The sequence below is a fragment of the Podarcis gaigeae genome (genome assembly GCF_964106915.1).
Source record: "Podarcis gaigeae genome assembly, chromosome: 7".
Classification (NCBI taxonomy): Eukaryota; Metazoa; Chordata; class Lepidosauria; order Squamata; family Lacertidae; genus Podarcis; species Podarcis gaigeae.
In genome coordinates, this window is record NC_139683.1 from 7939235 (window position 1) to 7956176 (window position 16942).

At 43.8% G+C, this 16942-nt stretch overlaps 1 protein-coding gene and 1 long non-coding RNA gene across 2 annotated transcripts in view; one reads left to right on the plus strand and one right to left on the minus strand.

Moving 5' to 3' along the window:
- Positions 1-16942, plus strand: part of COL22A1 (collagen type XXII alpha 1 chain) — a 188010-nt gene that overhangs the window by 165605 nt on the left and 5463 nt on the right. The window contains exons 52-63 of the mRNA XM_083748974.1: positions 2091-2144; positions 2570-2623; positions 3699-3743; positions 4065-4118; positions 5238-5291; positions 7710-7763; positions 9562-9633; positions 9847-9882; positions 10417-10461; positions 11105-11284; positions 13370-13436; positions 14565-14747. Coding sequence (XP_083605100.1) covers positions 2091-2144; positions 2570-2623; positions 3699-3743; positions 4065-4118; positions 5238-5291; positions 7710-7763; positions 9562-9633; positions 9847-9882; positions 10417-10461; positions 11105-11284; positions 13370-13436; positions 14565-14747 — 898 coding nt within the window. The remainder of the gene's footprint in view (positions 1-2090; positions 2145-2569; positions 2624-3698; positions 3744-4064; positions 4119-5237; positions 5292-7709; positions 7764-9561; positions 9634-9846; positions 9883-10416; positions 10462-11104; positions 11285-13369; positions 13437-14564; positions 14748-16942) is intronic.
- Positions 1-16942, minus strand: part of LOC310849327 — a 344819-nt gene that overhangs the window by 6143 nt on the left and 321734 nt on the right. The window lies entirely within an intron of this gene.

The following is a 16942-nucleotide window of genomic DNA, read 5'->3' on the forward strand; positions in this document are numbered from 1 at the left end:
TCTTTTGAGGCATTGCCCGCCCACCCCCCATAAGCGGCAATACTGAGATGTTGTGTGTGCATTCTATGCTTGACTTCTCGAGAGATCTTTTGATCTGAATTGGCATGCATTAAAAAAAAAAAAACAATGAAATTTCTCCCAGCTAAAACTTTGTGGCACAATTTGTAATGAGAGAAAGGGAATATAGGGGAGAAAACATCAGAGGAGGGGAGGCAGGGAATAAGCCACAAGACAGAGAAAAACCCATTTTGGAAACAAGGTACAGCTGGCGGTTAGTGGTAGAACCCATGCTTTGCAGGAAGAATTGTTGTTGTTGTTGTTGTTTAGTCGTGTCCAACTCTTTGTGATCCCATGGACCAGAGCACGCCAGGCACTCCTGTCTTCCACTGCCTCCCGCAGTTTGGTCAAACTCATGCTGGTAGCTTCGAGAACACTGTCCAACCATCTCGTCCTCTGCTGTCCCCTTCTCCTTGTGCCCTCCATCTTTCCCAACATTAGAGTCTTTTCCAGGGAGTCTTCTCTTCCCCTCAGGTGGCCAAATTATTAGAGCCTCAGCTTCAGGATCTGTCCTTCCAGTGAGCACTCAGGGCTGATTTCCTTCAGAATGGATAGGTTTGATCTTCTTGCAGTCCATGGGACTCTCAAGAGTCTCATCTAGCACCATAAGTCAAAAGCATCAATTCTTTGGCGATCAGCCTTCTTTATGGTCCAGCTCTCACTTCCATACATCACTACTGGGAAAATCATAGCTTTAACTATATGGACCTTTGTCAGCAAGGTGATGTCTCTGCTTTTTAAGATGCTGTCTAGGTTTGTCATTGCTTTTCTCCCAAGAAGCAGGTGTCTTTTAATTTCGTGACTGCTGTCACCATCTGCAGTGATCATGGAGCCCAAAAAAGTAAAATCTCTCACTGCCTCCATTTCTTCCCCTTCTATTTGCCAGAGGTGATGGGACCAGGGGCCATGATCTTCGGTTTTTTTGATGTTGAGCTTCAGACCATATTTTGCGCTCTCCTCTTTCACCCTCATTAAAAGGTTATTTAATTCCTCCTCACTTTGTGCCATCAAGGTTGTGTCATCTGCATATCTGAGGTTGTTGACATTTCTTCCAGCGATCTTAATTCCGGCTTGGAATTCATCCAGTCCAGCCTTTCGCATGATGAATTCTGCATATAAGTTAAATAAGCAGGGAGACAATATACAGCCTTGTCGTACTCCTTTCCCAATTTTGAACCAATGAGTTGCTCCATATCCAGATCTAACTGTAGCTTCTTGTCCCACATAGAGATTTCTCAGGAGACAGATGAGGTGATCAGGCACTCTCATTTCTTTAAGAACTTGCCATAGTTTGCTGTGGTCAACACAGTCAAATGCTTTTGCGTAGTCAATGAAGCAGGAGTAGATGTTTTTCTGGAACTCTCTAGCCAGGGCTAATCCCCAGTAGAGGCGGTTGCCATTGTGGCACCTCCAGGTGTGCACAGAATTCTTCACTGGGGCCACGTTGGTCGCTTTCCCTCCCAACCTGCTGAAATTAGGCTTGAATGAAGCATTCTGTTGCAGCCTATATGCTAGGTTGCTGTGTTGACTTGCTTGCAGAGTGTTTATGTCTGTGTGTTGTGCCCATGACAGGTTCTCTGGTTTGCTTAGGTCCCCGTGGACCTATTTACGACCCCTGGCTTGAGACGTTCTGCAATGTGACTTTGCTTGTTGTTTCACATTGAAGCTAATGAAACATTGGCTGTCTGACTTGTTCTTTTCCTGGGTATCGTTCCGTGGAGTTTCCAGCTCAGCCAGCTGACAAGCTTGCATATTGTACCTCGTGCTGATGTGCTATTTTTAATGGTGCTGTTTTTAATGGTGCACGTTATTTTTCTACTGCTTGCATATGTTGCTTTACAGTGCCCTGATATTTATTGAGATGATGGTCTATAAATTCCATTTATCAACGTGTTAGGAAACTGACTTGCAGTATTTGGGGTGCTTATCCACAATTATGAATCTACTGTACAATATTTGCTCCTAAGGAAACAAACATTGTATACATTCCTTGCATCTGTAATCTTGACTACTTACTGTTGCTTCCTTCTTAGGGTATTTCTGGAAAGGATGGCAAAGATGGAAAGCCAGGACCTCCTGGAGAACCAGTAAGGAGATGAACTTTACATATTTTCCAATTTGGTATTATCTTTGCAAGACAGCAAGTGTGCTGTAGTGGTCAGAGTGTTGGGTTAGGACCTGGGAGCCATGAGGCCACTATTGGCTGAGATGCTGTGATGTCATAGAATGTGTTGCATACTTCTGAGTGAAGAAAGATTCTTATATAAAATGAAGTCAAACTGCATTTTAGAAAATATATGGGTGGGGGTTGATATTAAAGACCCTTTGCTCCCCCCACCCAGGGTCTAACTCTGGATCAGACCCATATATATGTTATTTAAATAGCATTTACTTTTAAATGACAATTCACATAGATTTGTGAATGTTATCACATCGAGCTTGATCCTGAGGCACCCACACGTTAGAGATCATTCTCTCTTGTCAGGCTATAAATGTGCTTTGTTTCTTGTAGGGCAAACAAGGGGAGCCCGGGCTGCCAGGACCAGAGGGAGCAAGAGGATTGCCAGTAAGTCCAGCTGAAGGCGACCATGGTCCATTAAATATGTCCTTTTCCACCAGGAATCTTTGGAGGAGGGGGCAGGTGCATATTTCTCCATTAGCTAGCATGGAATACACTACCTGAGAAGCTTGGTCTTCCTGCAGCAAGAATGATGCAAATGTTCATTGAAGGCTAAATTCTATTTATGGAGAAAATGAAGGTATGTTCTTGTAGAGGAGGGGTCTGTGCACATGAGCATACTAGGAAACATAGGTATGCGTGAGATAATCATGCCTCAAAAGTAATTTATTAAGAACATCGTGTTTCATATAGTGCACAGGTAGAAGAGTCTAAAAAGCCCTGGGCCACAAATTTTCACGGCACTCTAGTGGCTATGGTGGTTCATTTCCCAGCAGTAATGTGCCGTATTTAGCATTAACTCTGGAGGCGTATACAGTCATACTTCTGAAGTCGCACGCCTTGCGAGTTGAACATTTTGGCTCCCGAATGCCACAAACCCAGAAGTGAGTGTTCCGGTTTGCGAATGTTCTTTGGAACCCGAATGTCCATGACTTCCATGGCTTCCAATTGGCCGCAGGAGCTTCCTGCAGCCAATCAGAAGCCACGCCTTGGTTCCTGAACGTTTTGGAAGTCGAACATCCGCCGTGACTTCCATGGCTTCCAATTGGCTGCAGGAGTTTCCTGCAGCCAATCAGAGGACAAGCCCTGGTTCCTGAACGTTTTGGAAGTCGAACGGCCTTCTGGAATGGATTCCGTTCAACTTCCAAGGTACGACTATACTTGATTCTGACCCAACTAAGCTTCCTGATCTATATCGTGCTCTAGGAGGCTTAGTTTGGTCAGAATTGAGTAGACACATCCAGAGTTAATGCTGGGGGGGCGTTAAAATTTGTGGTCCAGGCTTTTTAAGACTCTGTCTGAAAACAAAGAGGCGTATTGGTTGCCAGATGTGAAATATTATCTTCAGCTCTCCTCCCCCTTTGCCTTGAGTTCCATTGTGGAAGAAAGCTGTAACTTAGAAGGTCCTTTAAAATGCATATAAATAATAACTTTTTACGTATCTCTCCATTTCACCTTTCAGGGTTTTAAGGGACCGAGAGGAGATGCAGGACCACCTGGCTCAAGGGTGAGCAATGCACTGGACCTTCAGTTTGACTCAAACAGTGGTTGGGATGGGCAGAGTTGCCCACAAGAAGACCTCTCCTATCACCAGTGTTGAATAGGTCAGGCTTCATAGTTAACATTGATGGCTGAACCTGCATTGTTACCAGGATTGGAGTCAAGTCCTGTCAATGACCCTATCAATGCCTGCTCATAGATTGAGTCCAGTTTTGGGACAGCCATCTGTGGAAGTTCAAATCACATATCTGGGTCTTTAGGAATTTTTATGGAACTTCCATATTGTTCTAACCTCTAATTTTCTCCCTCCCGCCCTTGTCTGTTGCAGGGAGAACCAGGTCCATCAGGACCACCCGGCCGCGAGGGACAACCTGGAAAAGATGTAAGTGTGTCACCTTGGCTTCAATAAGAGCTCTTACGATTCTGCAAATGGTGGAGTGAGTGTTATCAGGGTCGGGGCTGAAAGGAAACACTGGCACAGCTCTGAAACACCTGACTTCAATAATTTCAAAACCTGAAATTTCAAGAAGTACATGGAAGTGGTAAATGAGAATGGGTTGGGCCCACACTTGGAACCATTTTAAAGGGGCGTTCACAGAAGGTATGTGTGCCCTCTGTTAGGGAGCGCTGAACATTTTATTCTTTGGCATCTCCGGCACAAAACATAGCCGACAATGCTGCCATGAGAACTTGCTTGATATAATAGGGATGAATTTCCTCTGAGAATGAGGCCATCCCTGTTTTGTGTTTGTTTTGTTTTGGTTCTATTACCATCTTGCTCCTTGATTTTAATAAGATTCTAGCTTTTTTGTTATTATCTTGGTCGCCTTTCAGGGAAAAATGAGTCAGTCCTCGCTCACAAGTTGGACAGTATATCCAGCTTGCAACTGACTTCCTTTCTCATCTGTAAATATGTTAAAGTACACCTCATCTAGACAGGCGAGCCACTCATTGACTGTTCTGATTATAGGGACACTGTTGGTGCTGTGGTCCAAACCACTTATCCTCTTGGGCTTGCTGATCGGAAGGTCGGCAGTTCGAATCCCCGTGACAGGGTGAGCTCCCGTTGCTCTGTCCCAGCTTCTGCCAACCTAACAGTTTGAAAGCACACCAGTGCAAGTAGATAAATAGGTACCGCTATGGCAGGAAGGTAAATGGTGTTTCTGTGCGCTCTGGTTTCCATCAGTGTTCCATTGCACCAGAAGCTGTATAGTCATGCTGGCCACATGACCTGGAAAGCTGTCTGTGGACAAACACCGGGTCCCTTGGCCTGAAAGCTAGATGAGTGCTACACCCCATAGTCACCTTTGACTGGACTTAACCGTCCAGGGGTCCTTTACCTTTATTCTGATTATAGTGTTTTGATGATCGTAATGAAGCAGTGTTTTCTTTCCTTTTATTGGTGTTTTTTTTTACTTGCACATCGCTTTGATATTCCATGTGATTAGCAATTTAGAAATGACTCTTTCTCACCCCAGCCTCTTTTACTCTTGTGTTGCAGGGGGATCCAGGCCCTGCAGGACCCCAGGGCCCACGTGGGCTCAGAGGAATCGCAGTGAGTTGTTTCTCCCTATGGCTTTTGGGTAACATGTGTGACACATCCCACTGGGTCCCAAGTGGTACAAGGGACTCTGGAGGGATGAGGGGACGGGGAAGAAATGGATCTGGCATTTCTGAACATAAAAAATGAAATTTACTGTTTGCGCCTCTTAAGGAAAACAATCCAATGTGTGCACGACTTTGTGCACAAACCAGAATTGCACTCATTGTGCAAATGTATGCATAATCCAGTGTGGAAATGTTTCCAATTGTAGGTCTTTTGTCTCTTCTTCCCAAGTTTCATTTTCTTTTCTTTTCTTCCATTTCACTTTTAATTTGTATACCGCCTTCCTATGCTACTATACCCAAGGAAGTTTCCAGCAACAAAATATACAAGAACACACTTCTTAGAGCAATCCGGCCCAGTACAGCAAGTCGTAATAAAACATAACTTAAAAATGGAACAACTTATATCAAATAAAGTAACATTCAATAATCTAGTAGAATATAATAGCACACAATAAAATCCACTCTCAAAACATCAGCAAATAATAATTAAACAGATTCACTCGAAACAATTACAATGAATAATTACTAAACTACGATCAATAAAAATAACTGCAAGTTACAATGCATAAAATACCACAATGCTTACAAGAGTCGGTGGAGGAAGATTGGAATAAATTTAAAGACTATTTACAGAGACACTGTAAAATTAAGGAATGTTAGAAGGATGCTGGAATGAAGTTATGTGGTTTTAGCAGTAATGTTACAAAGGGGTATGTAAAAATGGATTGTTAACAGGTCAGAATGTAAAGTTACAATATATTAAGATAAATTAGTAAGATAAAAACAAGGATGGAAAGGATTTGCTGAAATAACCAATTGAACTAGAATACAAAAAAGGGAGGTGTGAGGAGGTCAAGGAAACAGGTAAATGAGAGATAAGACATGGAAAGATGGATTTGTTTTTAATTAATTTTTTTTTCTGTATTTTGTATTTTTTGTTTCTCTCTTACTTTTCTTCACTTTTGTAATTTTTTGAAAATTTAATAAACATTATTTTTTAAAAAAATACCACAATGCTTACAAAACCATGTAATTGAGAAACAATCTGAGAAACAAAGACACAAAACTTGTAAAATTATTTTTTAAAGTTCTTTTTTTAAAAAAAATATTTTTATTAATTTTAAGAAATACAGAAAAAAGAATAAAGGATAATTATAAGAAAATAGAATAGAAGAATAACAAATTTCCATGTTCTTTTTCCATCCAATCTAAAGGACTTCCCCACATCCTCCAAACCCTGCGTTCTCTGTCATATAAAACATCAGCAATTTGTTAACTTATTTCAAAACTTATTGTATCTTCCATTTTATCATGTTCCCTGATTTCAATTTTACTATAACCCAATTCTTGTATGCTTTGTATTAAACACAATAAAGTTATTTCATTATTTTACCTCTAAATTCTTGTGTCTTAATTTTCATTTCATTAACTTACATTTGCTGAAGCTAGAGTTTCCTGAAAGGTGCATTTTTTTAACATTCATACAGCTTATAGTGTTTTTTCAAATAGTCCTTAAACTTTTTCCAGTCCTCCTCAATTGTTTCTTCTCCCAAGTCTCGGATTCTGCCAGTCATTTCAGCCAATTCCATATAGTCCATCAACTGTGATTGCCATTCCTCCAGCATGGGTAAATCTTGTGTCTTCCAATATTTTGCAATCAGGATCCTTGCTGCTGTGGTAGCGTACATGAAAAAGGTTCTGTCCTTCTTAAGCACTCTCTGGTCTACCATGCCCAGAAGGAAGGCCTCTGGTTTCTTAGGTAAGGTAAATCTCAGTACCTTTTTTAGTTCATTATGGATCATTTCCCAGAAGGCCTTCACTTTCGGGCAGGTCCACCAGAGATGAAAGAATGTCCCTTCCGCCTCTCCACATTTCCAACATTTATTGTCAGACAGATGGTATATCTTAGCTACCTTGACTGGGGTCATGTACCACCGGTATACCATTTTCATAATATTTTCCTTCAAGGCAGTGCATGCCGTAAATTTCAAACTGGTGTTCCATAACCTTTCCCAGTCTACAAACATAATGTTGTGCCCCACGTCCTGCGCCCATTTTATCATAGCGGATTTGACTGTCTCATCCTGTGTATTCCACTTAAGCAGCAAATTATACATTCTCGAAAGTAGTTTACTTTTTGGCTCTAACAATTCAGTCTCTAGTTTCGATTTTTCCACCTGGAATCCAACCTTTTTATCTATTTTAAAGACCTCCTGAATTTGCGCATAGTGCAGCCAGTCTCGCACCTTAGTTTTCAGTTTTTCCAAGCTCAGCAACCTCCAATTGTCTCCAATTTTTTCAATTATTTCCTATTTTTTAAAGTTCTTAAAAAGACTACTTGCTGGTTTTTTTCCCCTTCCGCCAGGGCAAGAGTGGACCACCAGGCCCCCCAGGAGAAGCAGGCTCTCCAGGTAACCCTGTAAGTACTACATTTGTTGTCCCTGCCTCATTACAAGCAGTGTGGTGTAGTGGTTAGAGTATTGGACTAGGAGCTGGGAGACCAAGGTTCACTTGGCCATCTTACTCCCTCTCAGTGCAACTTACATCATGGGGTTGTCATGGGGATTATATGAGGAGGGGGAGAACTATGTATGCCATCTTAGAGAAAAAAGGTGAGATACAAATGAAATGAATGAATGAATGAAGCAGGATGAGCGGTTGTTACATGCTGTGATTTATTGCCAAATGGAGAAGAAAGAATGGTATGCTTTATCCATGGGATATATTGAAATCAGACCAAGCTGGCAGCCTCTTAGAGGAGAAATGTGCAAGTGGCTGAGAGCACCAAATGCTTGGAATGGAGTCCAGTATGGATGTGGCAGACTTCCATTTCAGGAAGTTGGAGGGCAAGCATTAGCACAACTGAAATGTGGGGTTCTGGGAAATGACAAGTCATATCCAGGTGACTGAATCTGACAAGCCCCTTTTGGAATCAAGTAGTCCTTTGGCAAGGTTTCAAGAAAGGTGAACCGTATGAAGGTGTGCAGAGAAACCTGTTTGTCATTCTCTCATCACTTTATTTGAGCCATCTGCAAACCCATCAGTTTCTTATCAGTAGAAGGGGCTGCATCTGAATGACCAATAAACAAGATCTTCTTCTTTGGCGATCACCCATAGCCGAGTAAGATTGTCTTCCATCAACACGGTTTTAACAATGAGTCCGTAAGTGACTGTGGAGGCCAATTCTATATCCACACATTCTTCCACAGTGGGGACATTGGTTTCTGGGTGTGAGTTGATCACAGTGTGGATTTGCCAAGCATGTATTCGTCTTAGCACGATTCTCCCTTGCGTCCTGAGTTCGAATGTCTTCAAAGCTCATGACACCTTTGGTAAAGGCTGTTCTCCAATTGGAGCGCTCACAGGCAAGTGTTGGTGTTTATACTACTCTTTTTTTTTTAGATTTGCCTTGAGACAGCCTATAAACCTCTTTTGTTGACCACCAGTATTACACTTTCCATTTTTAAGTTGGGAATAGAGTAGGTGCTTTGGAAGACGATCATCAGGCATCCGCACAACACGACCAGTCCAACGAAGTTGATGTTGAAGAATCATTGCTTCAACACTGGGGATCTTTGCTTCTTCCATTACAGTAGTATTAGTTCGCCTGTCTTCCCAAGTGATAGAGTGGAATAGTCATCCCTTGATTGTGACTAGCCATCATGCAATCTGTGATTTGTCTGTAGTGTTACGATAATGAAGCAATGCAGCTGCAAAGTCCTAGCTTGAAGTGTAAACATGATTGGAATGTTGGGACTGCTGTGGGAACAGAGGGGCAGTCATTTCACAGTGCGCAGCACCGGAATTACCTCAGAGTGTAATGTGAGCTGTACAGAATGTACAGGCAGTTTTAGTTTCAACACTGCTGGAATTTGGAGAGAGCAGTCATGTTTTCTGTAACGCTGCAAAGACAAAAATAAAAGCATGTAAATACGTTTCTGTCTATCTCTTTCCCCTCCCTGGGTGGGGGAGCAGGAAAGAGGGGTGTGTTCTTCTCACGTTTGAGAAGAATCGCCGATCAAGACCTTGCCTGCGTCTGCTGGGGAATGCAGCCAGGGAGGTCAACAGGAAATCAAGCCAGGTGCCTGGACTGCTGCCAGCTTCTCGTGAGAAGGGCTAGAACTTCCAACATGTAGGTCCTCCCACATCTTTAATGACACTGATCAGAATATCAACCAGCATTCTTTATTCTTTTTTCTTCTTCTTCGTATCCCCAGGGTCCCAAAGGAAGCAAAGGAGAAACCGGCAGTGCAGGACTCCCAGGATTCATCGGGCCGCGAGGACCTCCTGTAAGCAGCAAACCAATTTTGGTCACACACTGCAGACAGAACTAATAATAGGATCTCATTTGTCTGTAATTGCTCAGTGTCACCTGCTAGAACTCTGTGAAGGAGGCTTCAGGAGCCCAAAGCCCAAAGGGAATTTCACCAAGTGTAGCTGGGTTATCAGAAGTAGCTTCTGACTGTGTGGCTCTTAACCTTTTTGTGCTTTCTATTTCACAGGGAGAACCAGGTGAAAAGGGCATCCCAGGGAAAGAGGTGTGTTTTGACGTCTTTGTTAAATGACATGAAACAAGAGCACAACTCCCTTTTGTTGTTCTTCCTTAATTCTCAATGTGCATTTTACCCAGGTGCAAAACTTCTTTAAATCTCTCCAAATTGCTTTTCCTTGTGCTTCTGGATTCTTCTGCTCTTGGTTTTGGATGGGTGGGAGGTTCTATTACAACAGGGGAAGGGTCCTGGGGTTCAAATTTGGCCCTGTGGGCCTCTCTATGTGGCCTTGTGACTCTCCCCTTCCCCAACCACACCCTTACAAACCCTACTTCTCCCCATAAAAATGCTAGTCCATATGACACGCACACTCTCCAATTTAATCTGAATTTGTTTTTGGAGGGTGGGAAGAAATTTGATAAGTTAAAAATAAATAAATACCAGTGATCTGTTTGCAGTATCGCAATGATCCACTTGCAAATTAAGTCCCTTCTGGAAGCACCAAAAGTAGCAACATTATATTTTATTCTTTTTTTTTTTTAATTGGCATTTCTTATTTCAGACCTCTTTATTTCCTTGCAGGGCACTCCAGGGAAGCCAGGTGGTGTTGGAGACAAAGGTGACAGGGTAAGTTGGAGAGCTTCACGAATGTTGATGTTGAACAACATTGGGGAAGTGCCCAGGGCAGTCTGGGTGATGCTGCCAGAAATCATTTCCTTAATCCATGAGAGATGGGCAAGACACCTGTGGCTTACATCAGGCTTGCTCAGAAATAAGTGGAGCTATATCCCCTATAATTGAAGGTTAAAATTTGGCATATCTCTGAGCCAACTCAGATTCAACCAGCTTGACAGCTTGCAAATATCTCAGGTCCCTGGCCACCCAAATGTCAACTTCTTTCTTGGTCCTGGGAAGCATTTGAGGTATGCTAGCTGCCTGGACAAAAAAACACTTATGGATAAAAGCCTACTGGGACAAGATGGTCCTCTGAAGGATAGTCTTCCCTCCCATGAACATTTCTTTTTTTCAGGATAGCCTGTTTCAATCTCTCCATTTCAGTCTAATGGAGCAATATCACAACCTTGTCCACAGCCCATCCATCTGGCATGCTATGCAAAGCTCTTTGCTGAAGGCTCCATTCTTTTCTTCCAACTCTACAGTTCTCTGATTCTATTCTAGTTGAGATTCTTGCATTTCCAGGGGTTGGACGATCCTGTCGATCCCTTCCAACTCTACCATTCTTTGATTCTATGCTGTTTTTATCCGACAGGGGGATCCTGGCACTAAAGGTGAAAAAGGCACAGCTGGAGAGAAAGGCCCACCTGGTGATCCTGGGATTCCTGGGCGCAAGGGACACACTGGATTAATGGGTCAACCAGGACCACCAGGGGACACAGGGCAGTCTGGACCCCCTGGTCCTCCAGGACAACCTGGATTTCCTGGGCCTAGGGTGAGTCGTGTGAAAACTGGATTTTAGGAGAAGGTTTAAGACAACATTTTAGTTTTCTGTCAATTATGTCAATCGTGTTTTATAAAAAAGAGAAAGAGGCATTTACACACACATATTCAAAGAAGAACAAGAGGGGCCACAGATTTGCATATGTTAATGCATATGGATGCAACTTTAGAAATGCATACTATAATATAAATTGGAAGTATACTGCAACAGTGGGGGGACTACCTTTGAAGGTGAATCGGAAGCTACAACTAATCCATATTGTGTCGGCTAGACTGGTGACTGGAAGAGGCTGCTGGGACCATATAACACCAGTCCTGAAAGACCTGCATTGGATCCCAGTACGCTTCCAAGCACAATTCAAAGTGTTGGTGCTGACCTTTAAAGTCCTAAATGGCATTGGCCTGATATACCCAAAGGAGCGTCTCCACCTCCATTGCTCAGCCATTGCTCTGAAGTCCAGCTCCAAGGGCCTTCTGGCAGTTCCCTCACTGCAGGAAGTGTGGTTACAGGGAACCAGGCAGAGGGCCTTCTCAGCAGTGGCACCCCTCCCATGGAATCCCCTCCCACTATATGTCAAGGAGATAAGTAACTATGCAACCTGTAATGGTTCTAGGGGTTGCTCGTGCGTAAATTGGCACCACACCTGGCTGGGTTGCCTGAGTGAACCCTTTCTGTCCGGACAGCCACTCGCCCGTGGCTGTCTCAATCGCTGGCAGAATCCGTCAGTGGGCGTTTCTTGAACTTCTTCCAGCAAAGAAGCTCTTTGACGCCTAGTCTCCGCCTACTCTCCCTGTGCGGAAGCCTTCTGCACAGGGAGGGTGTGGGCAGCGGAGGACCCGTGCTCTCCCCGCTGGTCCCCAGCGAGGAGTCATGGAGCCACCTCACCGATTCCCCCATGTGCCCTCCTTCTCCACTGGTGCTACGCTGATTTCCTTCCCCAGAAGATGGGCTGCTTCTCTCCCTCCTGGGACACTCTCCGGAATCCCTCTGGAGCCCTTCCTCTCCCTCTGGCTCCGATGGCAGTTCCCTGACACAACCTTTCATAGAAATCTGAAGACAGCACTGTATATGCAAGTTTTCAATGTTTGATGTTTTATTATACTTTTATATTTGTTGGAAGCCACCCACAGTGGCTAGGACAACCCAGTCAGATGGGTGGGGTACAAATAATAAAATTGTTGCTGTTATTATAAGTACAGTGCATCTTAACATAGTGGGAAAGACTGGGGCCAGGGAACCAATGTGCTTGTCTAGCCTATTCCCATGGTGTTTCTAATTGTTCACCGGCAACTTTGAGACCCCTACTGCTCTCTTGCAACTGGATTGAAACTGGGCAGCCCTTAAGCTAGAGGAATGTCCTCTATAAAGAAGGACACATGAGCATCCTAAAAGGGAGTTGCATCCATGTATTGTCAAGAGTCCCTCTGCCCTTAACAGATTGCTGGTAACAGTGATGGTGACCTTAATAATAAGAAAAGAACATTTTCTGTTGACATTGACTCATGACTACTGGCATGACTACAAAAAACAACCAAAACAAAAAACAAAAAACCCTTCTAGAATTAATTTTTCAGGAGCATACATGGGGAAAAATATTAAGTTGCACCAGTGATTGTGAGGTTGTTTTTTATTTTAAAAAAAGTAACAGAGAGAGTATTTTTGGAGATCCGTGCGATTGCCGTTTTTCTGCTAATTGGAAAATAAGGACATCTATTACCTTGAAAAGTTCCCGAGGCTTTCTTCAAGTTGAAAATGCAATATATGGAGATAATTTCCACACATGTTCAGTCCTAGTCCTAATATAACAGGACTTGCATTAAGCACTGAACAGCTGGGAAGGGGAGTAGAAGAATGAAAAACTCATCTATCCAAATCTGCACAGAAAAGATTACAGGCAGTTAGCATGTTATTACTTGAGATGCAATTTCAAGAGGAAAATGGAGGTGTGTTCCAGGTCAGCTTCACACTGGAATTTGCAGAAAACAAATTCCTCAAGTCTCCCTATCACATAAGCCACAAATATTGTTGAACATTGAACCCTTCCTTCCTTCCTTCCTTCCTTCCTTCCTTCCCTAGGGGGACACTCCATCAGTGGAAACTCTGCGAAGGCTCATCCAAGAAGAGCTAGGAAAACAACTTGATGGTGAGAATGATTACAAAGTGACTGAGATACCCCCTACATGTATAATATGGTTGCAAGAGACCTAGATGTGGATCAGACAGTTAAGGAGAAACTAAAATTGTGTGTGTGTGTGTGTATGGGTAGCAACTAGACCTGGACTGAGGTGGTTCAGCCAAGATTGGGGTCAAGTTTTCAGCGTGTGGGTTTGTGAAATGGACCAAAAACTTCTTGCTTAAAAAAGTATTCATCTTACTACCACTTGTGCTCCAAGACCCCCCCCCCTTCCCTGTCCTCCACCATACCCCATTCACCCTCAAAATCTTCTCAAGGGAATTGGGGCAGCCTCCAGGGAAGGCTATAAGGCAGGAAGAGAGAAAGTCAAATTCCTGTTCCCTGAAGCTGCATGTTCACTTTGATTCCATACAGAGTTCAACATCCTGAGAATTATATAAAAAAAATGTTGTTAAAAGACTAAACAACAACAACAACTAAGTTTGGACAGGTTTTCCAGTAGTTTTAGGTGAGGCTTTAGTACCTTTCATATTACTAACCTCTTGACATGGCCATCAAAATCAAACTAAATACAGTGGTACCTCAGGTTACATACATTTCAGGTTACATACACTTTAGGTTACAGACTCTGTTAACCCAGTAATAGTACCTCGGGTTAAGAACGTTGCTTCAGGATGAGAACAGAAATTGTGCTCCAGTGGCGCGGCAGCAGCGGGAGGCCCCATTAACTAAAGTGGTGCTTCAGGTTAAGAACAGTTTCAGGTTAAGAACAGACCTCCGGAACGAATTAAGTACTTAACCCGAGGTACCACTGTAATGAATAACAGGGGAACTATTGCAAATATCCACAGGTCACTGAATCAAGCTTTCCTGGTGCACAATTTTGAAAATAAAACACAATATTAAACTGAGTAGCAAGAGCCCAATTTATAGTGCATCCTAAAAGGACTAAGGACAATAATGGAGAATGAGGTTTTGACCAGGAGCCCCAAGGATTTCTAAGCTAAGCATTCGGGGAACAGCTGATAGGGGTAAGGAAGGCTTGTGGGAAGTTATTTCTCTGGTCATTGGCTCCAACATTTCCCCTCCTTTTTCCAGACCCCCACACATAATAACCTTCTCTATGTTTTCCTGCAGCCAGACTGCCCTACCTCATAAGCCAGATGCAGCCAGCCCACGTCAAAGCACCTCAGGGTAGACCAGGCCCTCCAGGAGAACCTGGTAAGGAAGGCCCTCCAGGCAGAGGAGGTCCTCCAGGAGAACCTGGCAGGCCTGGACAGCCTGGTTCAGAAGGACCAGCAGGACCGATGGGCCCCAAAGGTGAGTGAGCCTTAAGTACGGTGAGCAGTGACTGGGCTGAGATGGAGAACTCAGAATTAATATTTGCAAACAGTTGGAACAACAAGAGAGTTTCTGCAACAGGAAATGATGCACAATGACATTCTAAAGCTAGGTCAATCTTGGAAAAACAAGGTGTTGTTGGCACCTGAGAGACTCCAGGAGTGAAGTCAAACCACTGGAGAATCAGAGCGCCTGCTGTGGCTGCAGGGACCAGTAATTTGTAACTGCTGCTTCCTGCATTCTTAGCAGCACCAAAGTGACCTTCCTGGGGCACAAGCCTGGGCAGCGTGTATGGAGGTCCTGGGCTGCCCACACTCCAAAACCCCCTCTCAGCCTTGCTGATGTGGTCAAGAGGAAAGCAGAGCAATATTGAAATATACTTGGAGTCGAGCGTGGATTTCATGCTCTTTATTCAGCTCATAGTGGTGAGGAGGAATGGAAGTCCCCCCAGAATGTCTGCTTTATATACCGTATTTTTCGCCCTATATGACGCACTTTTCCCCCTCCACAAATGAAGGAGAAATGTGTGAGCGTCCTATGGGGTGAATGCAGGCTTTCGCTGAAGCCTGGAGAGCGAGAGGGGTCAGTGCCCACCGACCCCTCTCGCTCTCCAGGCTTCAGGAAGCTATCCGCAAGCCTTGCGAGCCCGGCGGGAGTTGTCGCCGGGCTTGCAAGGCTTGCGGATAGCAGCCTGTTCTAGGGGCTGGCGTCGGGGGAAGCTCAGGCTTCCCCCGCCCCAGCCCCTTGGCTGGGGGGGAAAATTTTTTTTTTTATTCATTTCCTCCCAAAAAAACGAGGTGCATCCTATGGGCCAGTGCACCCTATAGGGCGAAAAATACAGTACATTATTTACACAATGGGCCCCACGTGATTGCCTAATTCTGGGATTCATCTGTAGGCCAATCAGGTTGCAGATTCACTTCCACCTGGAGCTGGATTGGGTGGCTCCTGTGGACCAATCAGACTGCTGCATTCTGAATCCTATTGTTGTAGGACCAATCAGACTGCTGCCTTTTGGATCCTATTCAACTCAGTACATAACAAATATGTTTGGCACCCGCTTGGCTGCAGTTGTTGCCATCATCATCATCATAATCATAATTTTATTTGTATACTGCCTTTCCACACTTAAAACAGTGCTAAAGGCAGCTTACAATATGAAAAGATTTATAGTTACAAACATAGCAAAGTATTCCTAAAAATAAATAAAACACCATCAAAAACTACACAACCAAACTGATCAATTTCCACATAAGTATAAAGATACAAAAAAAAGAAAGCAATAATAGCAAAAACTCCTGACAAAACTTTCCCCAAAATACCCCAGTCCTTGCTGGGCAGCAGCAGTTCTTATGAAGGCCTGGGCCAGGTGGAGAGAGGCAGGAACAGTGCCCTCTGGTTCCCAGCAGGTCAGACTTCCAGAAGGAGGCATGGAAGATGCCATCCAACTGTCTTAGGGACCTCAGTCCAGATTTGTGTAGAGTTTACTCCTTAGCCTTTTCTCCTGAAGATGCCCAGTCGGGCATTATTTCCTTGCTAGGTAAAGGTAAAGGGACCTCTGACCATTAGGTCCAGTCGTGGCCAACTCTGGGGTTGCGGCGCTCATCTTGCTTTATCGGCCAAGGCGTACAGCTTCCGGGTCATGTGGCCAGCATGACTAAGCTGCTTCTGGCGAACCAGAGCAGCGCACAGAAATGCCGTTTACCTTCCCGCCAGAGCAGTACCTATTTATATACTTGCACTTTGATGTGCTTTCGAACTGCTAGGTTGGCAGGAGCAGGGACTGAGCAACGGGAGCTCACCCCGTTGCGGGGATTCGAACCACCGACCTTCTGATTGGCAAGTCCTAGGCTCTGTGGTTTAACCCACAGCGCCACCCACGTCCCTATTTCCTTGCTATGCCATGGCATTTTCACACCCTAAAATGTATGCAGTACATGGACGTAAGTGCAATCAAGCTCAGTGGGGCTTACTGTATAGGATTACTCTCTTATTGCCCATTTTTAACAACAGGAAAGTATAAACCTCATAAAGACAAGTATTTGTTTCTTTTTAAGTCCAAAAGTTTTAGCTCATTATAGAACAGAGTGGTGAATGTTAACATGCTGGAGAGTGGAATAAGAATAAAATGGGTCCTAGTCAGGTTCCTCTTCCATTATATCTTCTGAACTCTA